The 24,157-nt window shown below is 34.0% G+C and overlaps 1 protein-coding gene across 5 annotated transcripts in view; it reads right to left on the bottom strand.

Moving 5' to 3' along the window:
- The window catches only part of DIAPH2 (diaphanous related formin 2), a 153,090-nt gene that overhangs the window by 21,723 nt on the left and 107,210 nt on the right, over positions 1–24,157 (bottom strand). For all 5 annotated transcript variants that reach the window (XM_085230902.1, XM_085230901.1, XM_085230900.1 and 2 more), the window contains 2 exons: positions 19,965–20,100; positions 12,306–12,395 (listed from right to left, as the gene is read on the bottom strand). In XM_085230902.1, the coding sequence (XP_085087028.1) occupies positions 12,306–12,395; positions 19,965–20,100 (226 nt within the window). The remainder of the gene's footprint in view (positions 1–12,305; positions 12,396–19,964; positions 20,101–24,157) is intronic.

The following is a 24,157-nucleotide window of genomic DNA, read 5'->3' on the forward strand; positions in this document are numbered from 1 at the left end:
AACATTTGCAGAGACACTGTCATGATACCACGCCTACTGTACATCACTGCTTTCAAGATAAGTTTATTAGGATGTCTTTAAATACTTAGTTTTATAAACCATAAATACCACATCGCTGTCTTTTTTCATTTGTACATCATCTACTGAAGAGATGGAAAATTCAAGATGCCCGTGGGTTTTCTAATGTTAAGTCACCTTGACTGTACTACTACATTTCTGCTTAAAGCTGGAAGCAGCCACTGTTTGACATAACAGCAAAACCACCAAAATTGTCTCTCACACTCATATTGCTCTTTTCCACCTCTTTTCCCCTAAAAGCCCTAAACACTCACTGTAGTTCATACTTAATATTCATTTTTTTTGTTCATAATAATATTACTTTAAAATGACTGTGAGGAATTGGAAGACTTCAGACCACGTAAGATTTTGCATGAAAATGTTAACTAAAGTATTTCAGCTTTCTAATTTTCAGGTTGTACTTCTAAAATCAACGTGACCGTAAAAACAAATTTTTGCCCTTTATATAATATGTATTAGATAGGAATAAAACGATACATACTATGAAATCATTACTAATTGCACTTGCCTCTATGGAAACCATTTCCAAAATGAAGTTTGGAACTTTCACACTGAAGTCTGCTGTTTTAAAATTAAATTAAAATGCGAATATTTTTCATCCTCAGCAAAGAAGCTTCCCATTCTCATGGTTGAAAACATTATTCAGATAAAAATAAATTTCAACATTTTCAGATTATAAAATAATTACAATTGTTTTTATATTTATCCTTTTCTGGCAATGCATGAGAATTAGGTAAATGAGGATGAAGCATTCTAACTGGTAGGCATGACAGATCATCATAAGAGCAAAATTTACAAGTGAGAAACAAAGTTTATAAACTGATAAACCAAAGCTACATAATACTTTTCTCACTCAAATTATTTTGACATTTTGGAATGTTTTTGCATGCAGAATCAGTATGATGTCCACTTAGGGTAAATGTAAAATTTCACTGCTGCATAAAAATTCTGTGCTGGCACAAATCTTTTATGTATGTATAAGTGTTTCCATGGACATATATATGTAATATTATGGTATGCAGGTATTACTCATTTTCTATACAGCAGAAATGACTTTTAAGTCCTGCATATTCTCACCACACAGCATCAAGATGAAGCAAGTGATAAAATAGATATAATTTTTCAAATGATAAAAGTGTTTTGACCCTCACTGTAGAAGAGTTTTTATCTTCCACGCACAATTTGCACTATAGGTTGTCTATAGCATGTTCTTAAGCAGACTACTCTTGGTCGTGGAGCATTTTATTCAGAAATTTGCTACATCCAAATACTGTCTGAGGTACTCCTACACAAAATATGAAATGAAGGATTTCTCCATAAGTCATTCTGAGAACTCCTAGAATTAGAGCAAGGGACACTGACAAACATGACAAGGATCATCTGTACTGTAAATCAGCAAATGAGAATCACACATTGAGAAGTAAATATGATTATATTTCTGATGGAAGCATATGGATCAGTAAGGGAGAATAGTTCTGTTTGCATCTTGAGGATGTATAAAAAAGTTTCAGCCTTAATTTATGCTGTTTGAAAGGCCTGAACTACTTTTCAAAACTTTATCCTTCAAAGGCATTCTTAATATTCAAAAAGACCCTGCTAATTAACTCCTAAAACTACCTCAATTCTAACCTGCTTCTCCTGCTCCTTAGAAAAGTTTTAATTACACAGATTAAGCACTGGGATTCCAGCTGTCACCTTCCAATAGCTTTCTTCCTTTTAAAATAAGGTGCTTTTGTGCTGATCTCTCCTTTGCTTTGAGAAGAGCTTTGGACAGGTTGTTTTTATGGTTTAGAAATTCCATGTGACTATTAAAAACGATGTGACAGTATGGAAAGCACATTTAACCAGTTACAGAACACTTTGCTTTCTTCTGAAATGTTACGACAGCTGGCCATCAGAGTAGGTTTTACCCAACACAGCCAATTATTTGGATACTAAGTGATACAGACCCTAATGAAGGACTTATTTTCAGCTGAAGGACGGATTGGATGACCTCCACAGAGGTTGCTTCCAGAGCAGACTTTTGTTTGATCCTAAGAGCATATGCATCAGATCACAAAATACTGCCATTCCAGTTCTATCCCCACTTTCTGTATTAACATTCAGTGGAAAAGAGTCAAAAGAAAATTGTTTCATAGGATCAGTGGACTTTTATCAACGCATTCACAACCACCACTGCTGTATGAATAAAGTAGGCAGTACAATGGGAGAAACTCCACAAAAATGTCAGTGGAAAAAAATTGTTCTGACTTTTCCCACTGCTCAGGGCTTCCCAGGTCAGGCCACAGACAGGATCTGCATAATCATATCTGTATATAAATATACATAATGAAATAGTTGCTACAATATTCCTCTTAGAGACACAGTTTTTTAGCCAGGATGCTGAGCACAGGCTCTATTTCCTCGATTTCCTATGGTCCCAACCCAAGCGCAGGTGATGGTATCACTAGACATGCAATTAGTGAAGGAATGATACTAACCAATTGATAATAATTAGAATAAAAGCGACTACAATTTACTACAAATCACTGGGCAGGAAAACACTATTAATACAGCAGTTAACATGAAATTTGAAGTAAATATCTTCTAACAAAAATCAGATTACTGTATTTTAATCAAGATCTAATTATATTTCCAACAAGAGCTCTGAGTTGCAGCTCTGATACACCAGTGATATTCTGTATGCTCAGGAAATAACTAAATTTTTCCTACATGTACAAAGGAGAACTCACACATTCTGGAGTATCATAGAACTTATCTGGATTTCAGTTTCTGGCTGACTCAACACTGATGTATAACTGATCCACTTAGATTAATCCAGGTACTGTCCTATGCAGCTCAGTATGCTCCCTGCCATCACCTCATGGCTGTCTGTATGAATTTCTAATGTATGAACTAAAACAGAGCTCTTAATTTCTCACTTGTCCCACCTTCCTTGCGACAATTTCTAGCTCCTTGCACACCCCACCACCAAGCAACATCACAATGCAGCTTTCACTAAGAGTTCTAAAAGTCTTCTGACAAGAAAAACAGAACAATTCCTGCAGACAAGGCAGAAACGTTACAACTGTCAGTAACAGACCGCTTGTACCTAAGCTGCATATTTATCTCCAAGAGATAATTGGAAGCAATGATTTGCTATTGTTTTACTATATGTATTACCTAAAAATGAAACAGAACACCATAAAAAGTTATTGTGTACACCATTTTTCTGTATAGAATCTCTTGCTTACTGTTAACATGCATTTAGTTCTCCAAAAACAGCTTTTCAATGGCTTCACAAATGAAGAAAAGCTTTCCTTTTTTTCTTGAACTGAAGGGTTTGAAAACAGGGTGTGACTTGTGCTATTACAAAAATTTAATGATAAAATCCACATCTTTATGAAGGCATGAAAACGATACTGTTCCATATATACCTAAAGACTTTCAAATTTTAAAAGACACTGGCTATAGGATTTAAACACACAACCCTATGAACAGATTCAAAATATTAGCTTCCATGGACATGTTACAACAAAATAAATTCAATCCCTAGGTACTCACATTGTTATGAATGCAGTAGCTAATCATCTCTATACTATGAATTCACTTTGTGAAGTCTTGAGACCAATTTTAACCTCTGCCAAAACCTAGATGTTCTTAAAATAAGAGCTGTACTATTATGAATAAACAAAAACTGAATATGCGTACTTGATTTTACCACTAGGTGGTTTTCTTGCAGGTATTACAAGATTTATTAAAATGCATCATATAAAAATGGCATAACCAAAACTTCAGACTAATTACAAGTCATTGCTCATTTGTGCGATGATACCAACTACATAACTCTGGATCCTGCCGAACACAACCTTACACTGCCTCACAAACCCTTAATTCTTTCATTCATTATCATCCTCCTTCAATCAACAACTACAGATGTTCACAAGACAGGTTGAAAAGAAATAAAGCAATAAAGCTTTCCTGAGCTAGAGCTTTTTCTTCTTTGTCAGAAAATATGTAAAGAGTGGGGGGAAAGATATAAAGGGAAATATATCCAGGAAAAGAAGAAAAAAAATGACTGAGGATGAGAAGTAATATTTATACATGGATTGGATCAGCATGCTTACTCTCTCCTACTATCTAATTCAAACCTTTTTTTTTTTTTTTTTGCACACATCTTTACTGTTAAATTTGATTTACTTCTTTGTTGTATATAAAAGATTAAGACTGAATACAAAGAGTTCAGCAAAGTTGACAGACCACATTTATTTTCGCAAGTAAATAAGCATCCCTCAGAAGGCAACTCGTTCCGGTTACAATTTCCTATTTTGATAGCTCACATCTTTAATCTGGCTTTGTTTGGTTTAAATCAATGGCAGGGTACACAGTTGAGCTAGCAGTCACGATTAAGAGGTCAAACATTGAATTCAGTAATTTTTTTTAATCTACTTCTTTCCTCAACTAGCAGTTCAGTGTCTTAAGTTATTCATATCAGCAGGGGGCTATGAGTGAACACTACCCCCTAGTCAAAAATACAGAGACAAGCTTCATTATCATCTATTGATTGAAGTAAGCAAACTCAATAGGAGCTCAGATAATCCAAACACATAAATATTGCCTTTTGATTTCAATAATTGTCTTCTTTCCTTTCTTCTGAATCATCAATTCCTCTTTGAAAACCTTCAAAAAAGAAAAGTTACTTTTTTTTTTCTTAATTTACTTTTTGGGGGAACCTCTTTTGTTCTTACACACACACAAAAAAAACAGCAAAAAGGTACTCCCATGGATAGAGTCCGTTAAAAATCAGATTATTTCCACAGCATTCTCCTATTATTCACCTGCCAGTAAAATATGTACACTCATTGTCTCTGCTTGAATGCCTATTTTTATCTGACTGAGGCTATATGGTCATTTTTGTATTTATTACTGAGTTGTTTTTTTTCCCCTTCTTCTAAAGCATGTTTTTCTGTTCTCAAAAACTGGGCCACATGCCTCTGAGGAGAAAGTAGTGCATTATTTCATTCCCACCTTTTCTTCTTTTTTGGCATCTCTGAGGCCTGCTATGCCCAGAAGTGCTTCCACTCAAGCTGGACCATCAAATCAATTATCACAGCAGTCTGCTTTCTAAATATGAATGGCAATGAATGACAACAGGCAAGGCGAACTTTCAGCTTTGATTTGTCATTGGTAATGTAAATTTTTTTTGTTTTGTTTTATAGATGTTTGTTACAGTGGTAATTTGACCAACTCTTCCCCCTGCTGTCTGCAACTGCACTGTGTAGATCTTAAGATGAAAAGCTTCACCTTTGTTAAGTCAAAGACACAAAGAAGGAGAAATAGGGGATAGGGAGCCATTATGAATACAGAGATTCCCTCTTTTCTGCTACCGTCTTACTAAAATTACTACTGTCAATGAAAAAAATGCACCATAAATTTTTTTTTTACCTGTTTTCATTTCTAAGAGTTCACAATTTCAAGATGCAGTTGTTTTGAACTGTTATTCCACCATTTAACATCAGATCTCCATTCTCAGTAACAAGCTTTTTTATTTCAGTTAGAGTTAGCATGGCCTCGTGACAGTCCTAAAAGATTAATTACTGTATAAAAAGCATGCACATATAAGATCTAAAGTACAAGACAATGTGAGCCAACAGTAAGTTAGAAAATTATGTCTTACGCCTTACTTAGTATTTTGCAATCAGTCACAGTTTGAAATTGATAGTTTCACCAAAGATACACTATTATCTTCATAAAAGAATGAAACTATGAAACAAAGATTAAAAATATTTGTTTTTTTCATTCATTAACAAAGCTGGTTCAAGAAAATTCTATGAAAAATGTAAATTACGTTTGGAGAATAGATTATATACTATGGAAGTGGATTTTAGACAGCAACTAGGACACATTCAGAGTAATTTGAAGTGAATTCACCTGAAAGTTTTCTTTATTGCCAGAATTTATAATCTGATTACCATTATGGGAAAGATTGTATTGCCTACTGTAGGGGAAAACAATTTCAGCCAAAGATGTGCTAATTCATTTCAGAAGTCATAGACACAAATGAAACTCAAACTTTTACTTAAGTTCTTCCAAAAAATCTTTGGATTACAAATAGCACTAATGTTCTCAAAAAAGGGAGGTTTAACGGTACCACCTAGTGGTATCCATGGACCATATGAGTCCATCATATGGATGAGTGCTAGGAAAACTTTCTACAAGCTTTTGCTGAATCCTAGAACTGTTCATGATTTCTCCTGAGCCCTGGTTTTACATACATTTATTACTTCAGGGCTGAAGAACATGAAGGTGATCATTTTGTTTGTTTTTCCTTTCCCCCTTCCCCCCCCGCATGGTATTCAAACCTTATGCAAAACAGACTATAACCGACTCCAAAAGTAGGAATTTCATTTCTCTTCTATGGCTGCGGAGCAAGTTCATTCCAAACAAGAACTTTCCATGTGCCAGTTGTGAATTATGCTTCATAACATAAATAACTAGTCAAGAGTGAAGAGATGAGCTGCTTTGGAGCACATCCTCAGGCCTGATGGGCTGACTACCTGTCAGACAACGTTGAAAGTAGGATTATGTCTGAAAAGGTTGACATACCACAGATTTCTCTCTCTAAATCAAACACTTACTGTTTAGTTAAACTCAGTAAACTTGAACTAATTAGATCATCAATATAGTAAATTTGTATTGATACTTTTTAGAAGGCTAAACCAAGAGTCTGTATTACATACTTTTAATTTGAAATATATTTCACGCTATTATATTTTTCCAGAATTTTGGACTAAAAAAAAAGCAAATGCAGTCTTAATTCTAATTGTTCGATACCAAATATAAAACAGACTACATTCAAAAAAAGCTAACAAAAAAGATATAGAAACAAAAATTTTATTGCACTGGAGTGGAGAGTGGAAATCAAAGTCCTACGTACATCTTATTCTCACTTTTTTTTTTTTCATTTTATATCAAGTAGGAACTGATAAAAAATATCATCATGCAGATATTCAAATCTACATGAGAAATTTGGGGAAAAAAACTAAAATCATGAAAGCTAAAACTTTAGGAGAATCAGACAATTTTTTAAAAACAAAACCTGTTCACAATGACAAAACCTTGTTTTGCAGGAATACAGCATAGACAAGAAAATGCAGAAAATGCCAAAAAAAAAACAACAGAAATGTTCTGAACTTTGTAACCATAGGGAAGTTGTTACAACCGTCTTGGGACTTTTCTGACTATCCTTTCTTCATTGTTACTGACTTGTGAAACAGGAACTCTAAGAGCAGCAGAGAATATAACAGGAGAGGTGCAGATGCTTTCTGTTAAGCAGAGAAAGCTCCAAGATTGCACTTGATACAAAAACTGTCATGGGAAATATTTGTCCAATTTAAGAGTTCCACATCTCTAAAGACTAACAAAATACTATTTGTTTATTTCTAAGAGTACAGACAGGAGTAGAAAGAGTATGCAGTCTCCAGGTCTCTTTCAGAAAAAGATATTTTCAAGATAAAGACAACCTCATTTCTCCTATCACAAACAACAATTTTTAAGCAAAGTGTTGTTAGGAGCATAAAGGTCACTCCAGAGCAAAAGCATCATAACTTGCATGCACAATGTGAAGATAAGAATGTATTTGCCTGACAACAATTACTTGTCTTTCAAGTACCTAGTTCTACTGTTTATTATCATTTCAGATCACATCACCTCAAAACTTCCATCAGTACATCTACCAAAGTTGTGAGCTGCATTTTAGATAAATATACCAGAGAGCTTTTAGTATTTCAGCTTCTCATACAATCTTCTACAGAATGCCAGCTGTTAGTTATATTTTGGAGGAAGCTTGGAAAAAAAAACAAAACACATCCCAAAAAACCAACAATGTCAGATCAGATTGCCTGTAGACTGCAATTAATTTACTGTGTTAAGTTTGCAGTAATGTTTAGAACTTATTTGATTACAAAACCAGTGACAATTTGCAACTAATTTGAATAGTTACTTGTTTCTGTGTTAAGCACACACTGTTACTGGAACTGCAACTTTTTTTTTTTTTCTTGTTTTCAGACTGCACATAGTAAGATTACATTTTTTTGGTTACCAGCATAAGTCTGATGTTTTAGGGAAAGATATCTCTGTATCTTATAATCTTTATTATCTCTGTATTTTATAACTAGAATAAACACCATAAGTGGTGAACTGACGTTTTACCATGGGCATTGTCTCACAAGCCACCAATGTAATCAATGTATTTCAAAGATCTCCAAAACAAAACAAGAAGAAAATTGAGTATAAATGCTTGAGGAAGATCAGTTCCTGAAGAAACACTCTCAGTTTGATTTTTTTTTAATCTGTTATTTTAGAAATCTATTCATTTGAAATACAGAGAGACCTGCACAATAATTAGACATTCTCCCTATTTCAGTATGATGTACTTTTTGTTCTAACCTAATTTTGTAGAAAAAGATACAGAAAGGCAGAAAATCCACTCCAGTAACATATTCATGAAGTTACAGGCACACAGACATTATTATACAATTTTATACACCAACGTATTTAAACAGAATCATTTTCAACAAGGTAAGAAATCCCTAATGCATTAAAAGAAAATGTATAAAAAAAAATAGAGAAATCACACACACACAAAAAGGAAAGCAAAAAGATCATAGCTAAAACTTGAGAAATACCAGCATCCTTTTTTTTTTCCTTAGGCATTCATCTAGAATACATTGTACAGTATGCACATGATATTTAAATTACAACTAATATCTAAGGTCCTCTTCCTCTGCAGTATAGTTTTAAAAGGACTAAGCAAAACCAACTCTTTCAAGGTTTGTATCTTTTTTGTTTGTTTGTTTTTTAAATAGTATACCACTCATTTTAAGACTTGGAGTTGAATTTCCTGAAAATATATTTCTATTATAATTATCTTGCATCTATTTTTTACTCAACATTAAAAGTAACTTCAATCTACTGGTAGCACCCTTTACTCCTTTACAAGAGTATTCATTCTGAAGCAATCCAGTAGAACATTTTTACTGATTAACTAGCACTGATAGTTTTGCATCCTAAAAACTAATTCCTCAGCTGCATACACTACCAACTAAGCAGCTCAGCTCTGTGACATTGCAGCAATAATGTGCAATCATTACAGGAAGCACCTATGCTAGTTTCAGAACCGTAATGGAGACAATGACACTGTGTTAAAAACACTGTCTGACTCCATAAGAAATGCACTACCCTCATGCTAGTCACAAAATGAAAGCAAGATATTGTCGTAAACTTAAAAATATAAATCTTGCCAGAGAAAGATAACCTCTTTCAGCACCAGTGCTGGTGTATGCTAGTTTATGCAGACTGCAGAAATATACCATTTGTTTACTCATCCATTAGATGATAGATGGGGGAAAAGCGTCTGCCTCTCAAAAGAGCTTTTAGATTTTTTTAAATAAAGAGAGAATACGACAAACAGAGTAATACCACCACTACTACCACTATCCTCTTTTAATTCTGTTACTTGTTTGACTTTAGAACAAAATATTGAAAGAGAATGAATTCACTAAACTTCTATGCATTTAAAATGTTCAGAAACTATCATAAATGAAAAATGAAAGAGTAAGGTTTGGGGCAAAAAATACTTCAGAAGAAGTACTCTAAGTCCATGAACAAGTTGCTGAAAAAAAGCATTGGGACAAAGATGCTACAGTATGTTCAAGTCAATACTTTCTTAAATTAAAAAATAAAAAAATAAAAAAATAGGGACTTAAATGGAAATAAATGAAGAGAACATTAAGGAGTATTAAGAATAAAACTAAATCTCTTCAATTACACTGTCAGGTCCACGTGAAGTGTCCCCCACCCTGCACTCTTGGTGGACCTTTCTACTTCTAGTAAGTTCATCTAGACTGTTTCTCCAGCAGGGACTGTTAGCCTCTACTTATGTCGCTGTTGCTGGATGTTTTGGCATAGATTCTTAAACATTAACATGCCTAAAAAGATTTTAAAAAAAAGTGAAAAGAGCCATGACAATGAGATTCCCCTTCTCACATGAGGACATATTTCCTAACTACACATCTCTGCCTACTACGTTGCCACAGCATTAACCAAACACTTATTTTTGGTATGCTGACCCACAAGTGTAATTTTCTCCTGATTGTGCAACAATAGTTTTAAAATGTCCAAGCTTTGTTCTGTTACATTATAGTCAGTAAGATGAATACTGGTTTTGCATAAAGTAAACTACTTAAAAGTAAACCATTACAGTTAAGATGTCAGCCACTATAAAGAAACTATGATGGTCTTTGTGCTGTAGTTACAGGTCTGTCAAATTCTAAAATACGTGCCTATAACAGGGTGGAACAGACAATTCTCTATCTGCAAAATAACCATTTTGAAGTAGATATGTGTCAGTTTAATTAACCTGCTGCGAAGTCATACATTGCAACAATGATTTTCACCTCTTTTCTTTATATTCATTATATATATATTAAAATAATAAAGGTATTTATCATTTGTGCATTACTTTACTAACACTACAGTAGAAAAAATTGTCAAATATTCCAATGTCCAAATGCAAATTAAGCTAGCTTTGCATATAATCATTTCACTCATTGGTACTCATGCTGTTGGTCAATGAGCACACGAGTAGTCTTTCTCTGTGTGTAAAAGTAGTTTCTCTAATGTCAGGTACCATATCTAGGTGCTATAATTAATGGTCTTTTTTTGTGTGTGTGTGTGTGTCCTCTCCTTTGCATGCAGAACTTCTAGACTGGAGCCTGCATGTTTCCAAATCCCATGAGTAAATTTATATATAATAGCTTCAATCAGGTTCTTGTCTGGGACTGACATTTACTGTCTCCTTTTAGCTATTACGTGAAATTTTTTGGGAATACTTTTGTCACTTAAAGCTTACAGTTGCCCAAAACATGAAAATGGCTTATCTAGGCCTCTTCGTCACGGAAAGTTCCCCAAGGTCAATCAAATACCTCAGCCAGACCCCGCAAGAATACAAACTGACACAATGCAAAATCACACAATCACAATGCAACTATGTATCAAAAGAGAAATAAAAGGTACTTTCCAGTAGCTCTGCCCAGTATAGTGTCAGAGGTGTCTCTGCTTCCAGACCTGGGGTTAGTCATCCTGCTGGCTTTCTCAGCTTCTGTAGATTTTGTGCAGTCTCTGGGAATTTTCTTAGTCACCATTGGGTAACAGATTACTCCCCAGGCCAAAACACAGAGGTAACATCTCTTACATAGACATTTCTCAAGATACAGATAAAAATATATTTTGATTGAGGAATTCCTTCAGTTCTGAGAGCAAAAGCATGCTTTGAATTGAGAATGATAGTGGAACAGTAGCAAATTCGTTTATGGCTATAAGCAAATTAGGAACTTCCTTTTCACAATATCAGGCACATGGCAAATATTTTATTCCAAATTATACAATCTTTATCTATATGTAAGAAAGCAGCAAAATTTGCTTCTACAGCTCCTCAAAAAATTTAAAAAGAAATTAGCCAACACAGATCTAAACCTAGCTGATTTATAAAATATGAAATATGTATCTAAAGTATTTGAGTCTATAATAACAAATAACTAATTTTCAACTTTGATTAAAGAGAAATATATATATTTTAATTCAAAAACATTGTGAATGAAAAACTGGAAAACAGTCAATAGATGTCTAAAAACGTGTAACTAACACACTATAAGTGAAAAGAGAAAATTCAGCAGTTATTCAACTCTTTCTCAAATTTTCTCAAAAACAAACCTGCAGGATGCAATAATTGTTCAGAGTATGTTTACAGTACATTACCTTCCTCACGAAAGAAATTCTACTCTATTGTACTTTGACCTTAATGACTACACCCAGTACATCCTCCAACGAAACTGGAACATCTAAGACTACTGCTTGAAAATGATGGTCAGCTACGGGCCTAAACTCTCACTGTAAGAAATTAATATTTTCCACAGCATCACCCACAATTAATTTAACTTCTGTTTTTAAATACCAGGACAAACATGCAGTTCTAAGTGACATTTCTAACATAACGGGAACTCGTTATGATTTAGAGCTTATTCTTACCTGAAGATTGAGCTACAAACTTAAAAATCCACAATGACAAAGGTGAAGTCTGCTGAGTTTTCACATTGGCTCAATGGTTTTCCATGAGAACTGTTTGCAAGCTGTTCTGAAACAGCTTTTCTCCACTCAGTTTGTAACTAAGTTTTTAGAAAGTATCTTACCTCGTGGTACACGCTTCCTGCGATCTCTGAATGCAGCTCCTGACTGCAAGGCCTCAAGGAGACTATCCATCACTCCGGTCTCATCACCTTCTGAGAATAGGAAAAAAATATTAATCTCAATGCAATTGAAATAAGATTGTTAAAAAAAAAAAAGAAAAAAAGAAAGAAAAAAGACAAATGGTGTCACTTCTATGTAACATTTCCAAATAACAGACATATGTTTTAACATAATGGATGCTGTCAGTCCTTTAGTTATCACTACCTAGCTTGTGCATAATGCTTTATTAAGCAAAATTTAGACCAATCCTACTTCTCTTTTAACTTAAAGACACGTTATCTTATGCATTATTGATAACATCCTCAGCACGTAGACAATCAGCTGCTGGTAAACGACTGCTGTTTCACTGCTAAAATACTTGTAAGACTTTCCTGAAGTAGAAAGAGGTCACTTTCTTGATTTACACTATGTATATGAAAAACTCTATGAAACTGAATGCCATAAAGTTACATGTTGTAGTACTGCACCTACTGTGTTGCCTTCTATTTTTATGATGCATTGAATCCTTATGATACACTGGAATACATATGCCCCATACTACAAGGCTACACATAAGTAAATAAACAACAAAGATGAAAAAAGTCATGCAGGGAAAGAAGGAGCTGCAACATTAAAAAGCAGAACTCTTCTTCTACTAAATAATCCTCTTTGTGTATCGTTCTTGTTTTATGCATCCCTATCACTTTCACTCCCTCCAAGCTTACAGGGTGCTTTTGAAGCCCTAGATTTCATGGAGTATTATGAAAAATTGGGCAGAAAGATTTTTTTTTTTTAATGTATTTAAGTCTCCCTTAGCATTTCAGAAATAGAGGTCAAAGAACCACAATATGATTGATGAATGTCTCTTTTCCTGTTCTGATCTGCATTACAACCCAAAAGTAAAATATAGCTTAGACCCAGCAGATAGGTGGGCATTTTGTTCACGTCTCCCAGACTTTAAGCTAACAGATTTCACCATCACAAGGTGAGAAGCTCATTATTTTATGCAAAAGACTTGCATTACAGTAAAACATTTCTGACTTACACAAAGTGTAGGAGGTTAAATGTACATTCAGGCTCTCAAGTGTTTAAGTTTAAAAGCAGCATATTAATGCAAAAGGTATTCTCTCTAGTTCTGTTACATTTAGATTTATTAGACTAAACCTAGACCTGATATCAGAGCATGCAAATTCTAAATGATTACCTGGTTCCAACTTCTACATTATGATCAACAGTATAATTACTCAGTAAATTTAAATTATACATCAATGTAATTTAAACCACTACATTTAATATGCCACACACAAAGTTATCTTCAATGTCAGATGCAAGGAAGCAGAGCAATAGTAGCAACCAGAAGACTGAAGTACCAGGTTTAATTTCATTTCTTCCAAAACCCTTAAAAAAAAAAAAGCTCATGCAAAATAAGTAAGTAAATTAGCTTCTCTTGGTTCACACTCAGCCATAGAAGGCCAAACCTTGTCTAAAGCACACACCGTAATTATCTTTGCGTGCCTTATATTACAGATGCCCATCTATTGGTATATTGTTGGTTCTGCATTAAATTTATTTTCTGAATCAAAGATCTGTGAACACTCTTTGACCAAACTAATATACTTCAAGTTGGTCTGAAAAATTTAATGAACAGTAAATATGATTGTAATACATACAGCATTAGCTCACAGGATAACAGAATCACAGGATGGCTTTGGGTTGGAAGGAACTTTAAAAGATCATTTAGTTCATTAGAATATTTTATGTGTAGAAAAATAACTACTCAACTTTCATTAAAAAGTTGGCAGAATTTATTAAAAAAGATCCTTCAATACTTCATAGATGTTTATGCAGCCTTCCACATTTTCTGCTGAGTGTGTCATTCTACCTGCTAATTACCGCAACTGCTATAAAACACCTTATTTTTGGAATATCAAATATACAATTCAAAGAGACATGAACTAAGGAAGCTCTGAAACACACTGTTGAGATTTTTAACTCCTCACACAGTATACTTGTTCTGATCTCACCGCCACATCTCAATCAAAGCTGTGGAGTGATTAACTGGAAACTGGACAAGGTATTGCATTTTTAGTCAGCCTTCATTAAAATTCATATATAAGAGGATTCAATAGAAGTTTCAGATTTGATCCACAATTCTTGCCAAGATACTTCACATATTACCAGTTATCGCTTTACTTTTTTTTAATACTTCCTATACTAATTTGCAATCCTTCACCAGCTCCTAGACCAATTTTCTATTTCAACAGAGTTCCTCTGAAACAGAGAAACCATTTCAGCTTGGAGATGAAGACAAAGCATTTCCATTTGCTACCACTGCTAGTGTCTTTTGTAATATGATCCTTAAGATGAGTTTACTGTCATTTTGGTCAATATTATGCTTCTCTACTGCTTCCTGACAATTCTTATCTAAATCTCCAAAAGAGATCGTGACATGCGTATCTGCCACAATTAAATGCAAAGTAATTTTCTTTCTTATTTATAGCTCATATCATTAAAGTTCACAAAAATATATAGATAAGCGATCATTCTTTTGTTAGCCGGAGAAGCAATAAAAGCTCCAACTGAGCCAGAACAACAGGACGTTTTGGTTTTGAACTAACTGCTGCTAAAATATCATATTGTAAAAGTGAAATTTGTTTTGTCTATTGTAACCCATCAAAAGTTTTTAAAATTGTTCTTGCAATTATGAGCGCTACAGACAGATCATGATAGAAAACGTGGCAGTGCTTTGCTGAGAGATTATGAACCATGAGTGACAACTGTACACAAATTCAGAGCTCTTACATAAGAATGGGACTTTACATATGAATGGGAATTACATATTTAAACTCGATTGCCTTTGCTTCAGTAGATGTTCTCGGACTTCCTGTTGCGGGGCAGTTATTTATGTGACTTGACTAACTCTGGAGAACAGACTATAGAAAGCACTCAACTTGCAATCATAACGGATCTCAGTCCCTGCATCCAAAACATGGCCCACCCTCCTGCCTATTTGATTTCTTCAGTTCACATTCATGGCAACTATTCTGAAGTGAAAAACTTCAAGATCCCCTGGGAACATGTTCTTGTTTCTCAAGTGTTTCCTTTGATTTGTTCGCACTGACTAGGTGAAGATTACTAAGGGGATGCCCACATATTTTACTTTTTTTTCTCGTTTTTTTCATGTTTGGGCCCTTAATAAGAGAGTCTGGTTAAATACCATGTTAGGTAATGCATACTGCCTATCTATCTTCTTTTCCAGGTGGTTTCAAAATTATAGTTCTAATCAAATCTTGCACTATAACGTACTAATTTGAATTTTAGTACTTCTAATGAGTCACATTTCAACAGCAGAACCACCAAAACGGTTCACTGCTCTTTTACAAGTCAAATGTACATTCTGTACAAACTTTGAAACAAAAGACTTTTTACTCAGAATTAATATCAGAATTCTAAATTGCAAGATATTCACTTAAAAAGGTCAATTCTCAACATCTTTTGGCAAATGTGTCTGGTGTTTTCACATATTTGCAGTTTATTCTTTTGCTATAATCATTTTGCAATCATTCTGTAAGCATAATAATTATCTTCAGGAAGCAGTCTTTCTCAGCATTTCCCACTGTAATACGATTGCATGACTGTTACTTACTTTTTAATTAAGAGGAGAGCAATTTAGGACAGTATGGCTGATAAATAAGCCTATATCTCACGTCAGTTTACACAAGTCAAATTCTCACTTACATACCAATTAAGCTTATTTATAATAATCTGACCTCAAGCTTACGTAAAGTTAGAGTGGGAAAAATGTACTTTGTTGTACTGTTAAGTTAATAACAAATGGTTTTGACAAGCACACACTTTCACTTTCAGAAAATGTTATAGTGGCCAAGGTCTATCTGAGCAGGAATATACTTAATTGAAATGGATCAGCAGTATTCCCTTGGATTCATTCTGAATGGACTTTTGCCCCTTGTGAAGGATAATTTTCACAAGCACACACACACACAAAAAGGCTTTAGAGTATATTGGTTAAATCATTGATAGGAAGACATTGCCTCTATACGGGAAGGAAAAGACTGCATAGCTACAAAATATGCAAGAAAGAGTGCCAAATGATACCTAAATCAATTAAAAATATCTATAACTAAATCACATGGCTGTTTAAAAGGTTACAGTATAAGTAACTTTTAATTGAAATAATTAGCAGATACACAAGACACAGCACACACTCCTCAGTTCTTTTATAATCAGAAATTCACTCTAAAAAATGATGAACAAAACTGAAATTATCAGGACAAAACCAGTCTTGGGACTACATCTGGAGAGAGGTGGATTTCTTACATATTCCTGTCCATTTTTTTTTTTATGTTTTTCAGCTATTTTAATTTAAATTGTGATCTCCTTCAATTAATATGTAAAATAGCCCAATATCTACTACTTCTTCGACAAACTTTGTACTCATCAATATCACAAAAAGTTTCAGATTTCATTGCCAGGACAAGAAATGACCAACGTTGGTCACAAATTCATTTTGGAATGACAATTACAAAAGCAAATACTGAACAAAGGGACCTCTCTGCAACAGTTAACAAAATACTCACCTAAACACTGAAAACAGGTACAATGGACAGGACATAATTGCCCATCATACTGTCTTTACAGAAAAACTCAAAAAAGCTACCTTAAACCTAAGATACTGCACTGTCTAAACCAGCTCATTTGTATGGATATTCATCCCTATTAATACCAAATCCACTGACTTCAACTGAAGAAGCAACTGTCATTAGAACTGAATTCAAAAAAGATCATAGGTTTTAGAGAGGTTTAATGTTTATCTTTGATTAACTAAGAACCCACTTAACATTTCTATACCCATTACTATGACTATAAGAAATAATATATGTTCATATAATTAAGTTTTCTTGAAGCAAAGATAAAATGGATACACGCTGGATAAGTTCCTGTTCATTTTATTTTGGAAGGTATATGCACAATTTGTCACCTATCAGTCTATTTAGAGTTTTGTATAAAATGCCTATATTTAGATACGTGCATATCTTTTAAGATGTAGAATCACTTCAGCTTGTATAACGTTGTCCAGTATAAATCACTTTAAATCTTATATATAGCTGAGAGATTTTCTATAATTTTACTTTTCTCTTTACACATTTTGGAATGTTTAGCAGGATTTGCAGCAATCAGTTGACATGGCATTTATAAGGCACCTCAATTAGACTAGGTACTCCACAAAGCAGAAAGCACTAGATAGCTGAGCAGCTTGGTCTTTGCAATGTTGTCAATTCAAGCTAGGAATTACACAGGACAGTTCTTGATCCTGGCCACACTGAAGTTTTCTGTCTCTCACACCAAGAAAAACAATTAATTTTGATCTGGATGCTTCAGGGGCCACAAGAAAAAAAGCTGCATCTGCATTACAAGCTAAGAGCAAGAGAGTGCTTATAGAACCATACCACAAAAAACGGAAAACATAGAAAACATACTACTCTGACCTGAAATACATTTTTTTTTTTTTTTTTTAAATTCTTGAACAAACAGCTAAAGAAATAAACTGATACACAGTTAGGTTAAAACACCCTTTGGGTGAAAATCACCTCTTCAAAATGACAGCTTGAGAGGACATCTGCCTCCTTCCTTTAAGTCTTTTGCATCACATTTGCCTAGGGAAATTTGTGATTATTTATACAAGCAGAAATGAAGATACAGACGTAAGTTTATCAAGGAAAATTAGATAATTGATAAAAAATTAACAGTATCAATATCCTGGAAACTAATGGAGATAGAGCTATCATCCCACTCCATTCCTCCTACCATGGAAATAGAGATGTTATATGCAAACCAGATATTTCCATATACCTCTTGTTAAATATTGGGAAAAAAAAACACCTATTTTATAAGTATTAAAATGACTTTGTCACCAAAGCATTGGAAGTTAATGATAGTTTCCATGCCTTTGGTAACAATTTATTCACGTATCTGCCATTTCAATAATGAAGAACTAAAACAAAATTAAGCTTCAGTTTTATGTATTGATAAAAAAGGATTTCAATGATGAAAAGCAACACATACTATCAGCATCCCAAGACATCTATGTTGCTCACCTCCTAAAAATTAACAGATGTAGTCAGATATGCTCTCACTGACTGAGCTGAAGCAACTTAAAAAGGTGTAGTCTTGGTCAGATAGCTACAGCCCCTAAACACAGACCAATTAACTGACAACACTGTCCTGGTAGGCTCCTCATTCTTTTCAACAGCAAGTAAAATATACTAACACACAGTATCTTCAGTGGTAGTTAAAACTAATCACTCTCAAGGAATCAAATGCCTTCAAGTATTGGTAGAGGAAAGAGCGATTAAGGTATTTTTAGGATTTTCTCACTTCTTGGTACCACATCTACAAGATCAACGTTTCTACAACAGATGTCTGTACAGGCCACCTTACATGCACATTCAAACCACAGACTGAAGATTAAGCTGAATCAAAAAAGACATTCTAGAGGACCGTGGCTGCCAAACAGGATGGGTTGGTTGGTGGCTTAACATTCCTTAAGAGCTGCCAACACAAGTCAGATTTTCACTTGCGATGGGAAATTTACTGATTTGCCTGAAATAATGACATTCAAATCACACATGACAACATAAGGTGTAGCATAAGTATTACATGTGTTTCTGCACTACTGCATTATCAGCAATTGAAATGGTTACCAGAACCTTGGCCTTCCTTAACTTAGACTGTGTACAACTCCATAGCAATCCTTCAAAGTGTTCAAAGTGAGCCTGTTTACCTAGTCCAGTGCACTTGTCAGACTGTGCAATATATAAAAAGGACAAGTTGTAGTTATGAACACTGCATTTTACAGCTTGAACTGATCAGCAGCTTCACAGCAGGGCACAGACTCATATAAACAGAACTGCAGCCTAAAGTAATCTCGTGTACAAGACAACCTACAGTTTTAATATAGCTCTGCTTTTGTTCTAGAGTCAGAGACACAACGTGGTGGAAATCTGCAAACTACAACTATCAGGGCCTCCTCATTGCTCCTGCTTTCTTATTTTTTTCCTTTGTAGCCTCACAAAATACAATTTCCTCACAGCTCACAAGCTCAACACCTGGCTTTTTATCATGCTGAAATGCCACTCTGTACTTAGTCTCTGAGCTCAATCAGATTTTCTAGCTCATAACAGGACTGTTGGGAGAACATCCACTGTAACACAGAGCCTTCAAGCTCAAAAAGAAATATGTTAATTGCCACAATATCTTGATTATAAAGATGTTTACAGAATGAGATTAACAACAAAGCAAGTAAGATGCTACTTCTTGGAAAGAAATCCATATGAAAAAAAATCAATTAACCGCAACAAAGGAAAACAAGCCAATAATTCACAGTAAAATGGCTCGAAAGGAACATTACACATTAAATGACAAACGGTAGAACCGTAAGATCAAGTAGGCCAAAATAAAACACAGTTTTCACTGAAAAAGTTAACCTTTCTTTCCTGCTTACAAAACAGACAGGAAGTATTTTTCTCACCTGGAACAGTCTTCAGTTTGTTACTCCCCTCTTTTTCTTTTAAAAAATCGCTGTACTAAAAACGATGCCTTACCTTTGTTCATATCAAGCAGCCGTTGCTTCTTTTTCTGTCTCTCCAGCCTCTCTTGCTCAGCCTTTTCTCTTGCCAATTTGGCTCTCTTCATTTTTTCTTCCAGTTCTCTTCTTTTGTTGTTTTCTTTTAACGCCTCCTGCATTAAATAAAATGAACATAGGATTCTAAATTCCAAGGAAGACTAGACAAAATAGCAAAAATAGCCTTGCTCTCACAAGTATTCTATTCTTGTCCTGTAGGTGAAAAAATAAAAACTAAAAATTCCAAGCATGGTCAGAAATCTTCAAGAGAACACAATTTACCACACTATTTATACATATTAACATTATCATATAATCAAAAGTATAAAAAATGAAATAGCTTTGCATTTTGGGTGAAAAATTCCAGAAAATTTACAGCATCAACATGGTTTTGTTTGGTTGGCTAGTTTGGTTTTAAGTCTCATTTAAATCAGTATCTTCATTTTAGGAGGAGTGAAGATGCCACTTCAAGAGTTCACTGTGATACAGTTCCATACAGAGCTATTTAATAAAGGGATACTGCTTTGCTGAGATGGTGGAAACCACAATTACCACTAATATTAATCTATACATTAATCTATACATGCACATGAAAACTGGATTAAGAACTGTATTTGTTGTACCTAACATCCTGAAAAACATCTTGTCCTCCAGAAAAAAAAAAAGATAATTAGGGCTGAAAAAATAAGAATGTTTTATCCCTTTTCATTTTGGACAGTTCTATCTCTACACATTCAATTACACTGAAGAGAGATATCATTTTACTGAAACTTCACAGATTGCAATGAAAGTAAACGTCCACAATCTTCAAAGAGAAAGCAGTTAAGAGATGTCATGTCTGAACTAGTAGTATCCCACTAGCCATTGGCAGATTATGATTAATTTGTAGATTCTACCACATTTTTTTAACAGGAAGACTACTACAGAATGAACTACACAACCTCTAAGTTTATTATACTACCTTGTGTCAAGCTCGAAGCGTGCCAGCTTAGAGAAGATTACACGAAAATGTAAGTTTCATAAATAAAAAATATACACAGTTTATATGATATAATAGCTACCAATGGCTATTATAACATAATAACAAGCCATTCGAATCAGATGAATCCCAGAAGAGCATCACACTAACAAGTCTCTACGACTCTTGATCCTTATGCTGACAATTTCAAAACTAACAGAGCAATAGAGTACTGCACTCATATAGTTTTGGATACATTTTTATAACAACATTACCAACTTAGTCTAGGAAAAAAAAATATATATGCATATATATCATAAGTCTTAACCACCCTAGGCCTTGCTGTAGTACTCCTGCAGCTTTTCAACAAATTTAGCATTTCTGGTTAGGACTAAGAGGATTCTTTTCTGCCATCTACTTTTCAACCTCCTACTCACCCCTCAGTTTTATGCTGCATTCTTTCAAATGGACTCTTTTCCTTTCCTCTATATGTCTTTAAAGTGAATACTTTGAAACAAGAAAAGGATGTGTTATTTGACAAATCACCATTGTCTAGTGAAAGTAAAACCTTTCCTTCATAAGATTATCACAGAAACAAAGTACCTAGAATGTACTTCTTATTACTCACAATCAGCCAGTCTAACTCATGTTTTATATCTGCTATGTCATTTACTACTATATTTAGTGGGTTGGATAAATTGATGAAATATTCCCAAGAACATATCACCAGATGTTTTGTACATGTATAAGTGCTGAAAGTAAAATACATATTCACCTTTATTTGTAAACACCCCTTATATTTGAATTAAGAAATTTGATCATGCTTTTTCGAAGCTGGTTGAAGATGACCCTAAATAAAGGTAAAGAGAACTTGGACTCAGAAGCATGGTGTTGTCTACATAATTTGCTCTGCCTGAGTTAAAAGAAATTCTTTGTTTCTCTTATGTTTCTTTCCACATGGTTATTCTTCACCTTTGTGTAGCTTTGAATATTTCCTTATTTACTCTTTATCATTTTCTAGTCCTTCAAATTGTGGACTAGTATGATGATTTTGAATATAAATGTAAAATAATTCTGTACATGCCATGCAATTCAGGCTTTACCATTCTAGAAATTAACCATGTTGCACAATTAAAATAGGGTAATTTTTTTTGCATGTTTTATACAGCAGAAAAAAATGCATAGAACATATATATGCACAGATTTTGAGGCTAGTAGTTTTAAACACCTACAACAAATTAGTTCTACAAAACTTATGTGTGCAGTAACATTAAAAAGAATATGCTGATATTATAAAATAGGAAGTAAAAATGTGACAAAAAAAATGAGAATTATAAAACTTCTTCAGAGCTCAGTCTTTGAGATAAAAGTAAAGTGCATGAGTTCCAAAAAGACATCCACTCTCTTACATCCACCTGCTTTTACACAAGATGTAATCTAATCAACTAATTGCCATTCATCCTGCAAAGTCGCAGGAGATAATACTCCTATTTATTTTTATGTATAAAAATGCCACTTTAAATTGAGTTTCTACACCATTTTAACAGCATAACACGAAGCATCCACAGAAATTCATTTTTTATGCCTTAAGAAATTTTCTTGCAGATAGCAAAATTTAGCAGCAAAAAAATACTTCAATTACCGTATCTAACAGTCTTCCTCAACAACTTTAATCTTTTATACCTTATCCTTGTTTTTATACACCTATCATAACCTAGAGATCTTGCTTCCCAAGAAGTCATAAGCTAGTTGTCAGGGATAAAAACTCCTTTTATTTGCTACAAAGCTACAAATAAAAATCACTTAAGAAAAGTTGGCCCAACAGTTCACCTAACGAATAACAATGAGACAAGCACGTTTTAACCAGTGTTTATGTTCCTCCTCAACTAATCAGGGTAGCACAAAATAACAGTAGGATAATACAGCTGTGCTTTCTCTAATCCCACTGTTATGGCAATAGAGAGTAAAACGTCACAAGAACTCAATTTTTACAAAATGTTTGACTGGATACGCACTGGTCCACTTGTTCTGACTGCTGCACAAAGGACAAATCAAGAGAGCTGGAACGTGTTAGGATCAAACTATTATTTAAAAGCTCCATTTATTTCCAAGAAAAGAAATAATCATTTTCATCAGCTTTGCAGGAAATAGGGCCTGGAGGGGCCCAGAGGAGGACACATACAGTAGAATTACAGATAACATGGCTAAGTACATGTCTAAGAAACTAGTATTTGGGAATTAATGTGCAATATAATCTGTAGTTTAAGTCCTTCTGGAAATAACACATAGTGAAAAGCAACTTCATCTGAAGAATTCTTTAACTTAATTCGCTTTAAGGGTTTTTGGTTTTTTTTTGCTTTACATTAAAAACACCACTGACATTAATAACTCATGGTTCCCACTCCAGAACAACTTTATGTTTGATGGTTTTAAACGAATCTTTGATGAATATACACTTTTTTTTTTATGTGCATTAGAAACATGAACAGAAACAGAATATCACAGTCAAGGAATGTTCAAATAAAAAAAAAGTGTATTTATAGTATATTCCCACCAATAGGAAAACAAAAGAATTTGGATGGTCCATTATCATAGTACCCAACAGTTCAACTAACAAATAACAATGAGACAAGCACAAAAAAAACTTCACTTATGGTATTTTCTTGCTTGTGTGATTTCTCAGCTGTTGTCTCCTAAATAGTTATTTATTCACAACAGAAATGCAATTCGTACTTTCAAACTAAGACAAATATATTGGAGACCATCTAAAAAAAATTTCGTATAAAATTTCCCCCAGATTCAAACTTGAGTGCATAGCATGTACTTGAGCATATAGCACATACAGAAAGGTTTGTTGTTTTTTTTTTTTTTTTCAGTGAGACAGAATATCTCCGTGTTTCAGGGGAATGAAGATATTGGATATCAATACGGAAAACATGGAGTTCCCACACTTTCATTTATCTTTTATTTGGCATACCTTCATCATCATCTATACCTGTTCTTTTCCAAACTCTTGAGTTTAGAATTCTTATAATGCAGAACAACATATTACAAGTTATGTTATTTTTGAGTATTCATTGCCAGAGGTACCCTATCTGTGTAGGTTCACAGGATAAATTACCTGATCACTAAATGGCAATCAGCTTAATACTGGAAAAATAATTCTGTAATTTACTTTGCTCTTAAAGGAAAAAAAAAATCATCATTTTTGTTAC

This window comes from Meleagris gallopavo, chromosome 9, assembly GCF_905368555.1.
Source record: "Meleagris gallopavo chromosome 9, MGAL_WU_HG_1.1, whole genome shotgun sequence".
NCBI lineage: Eukaryota > Metazoa > Chordata > Aves > Galliformes > Phasianidae > Meleagris > Meleagris gallopavo.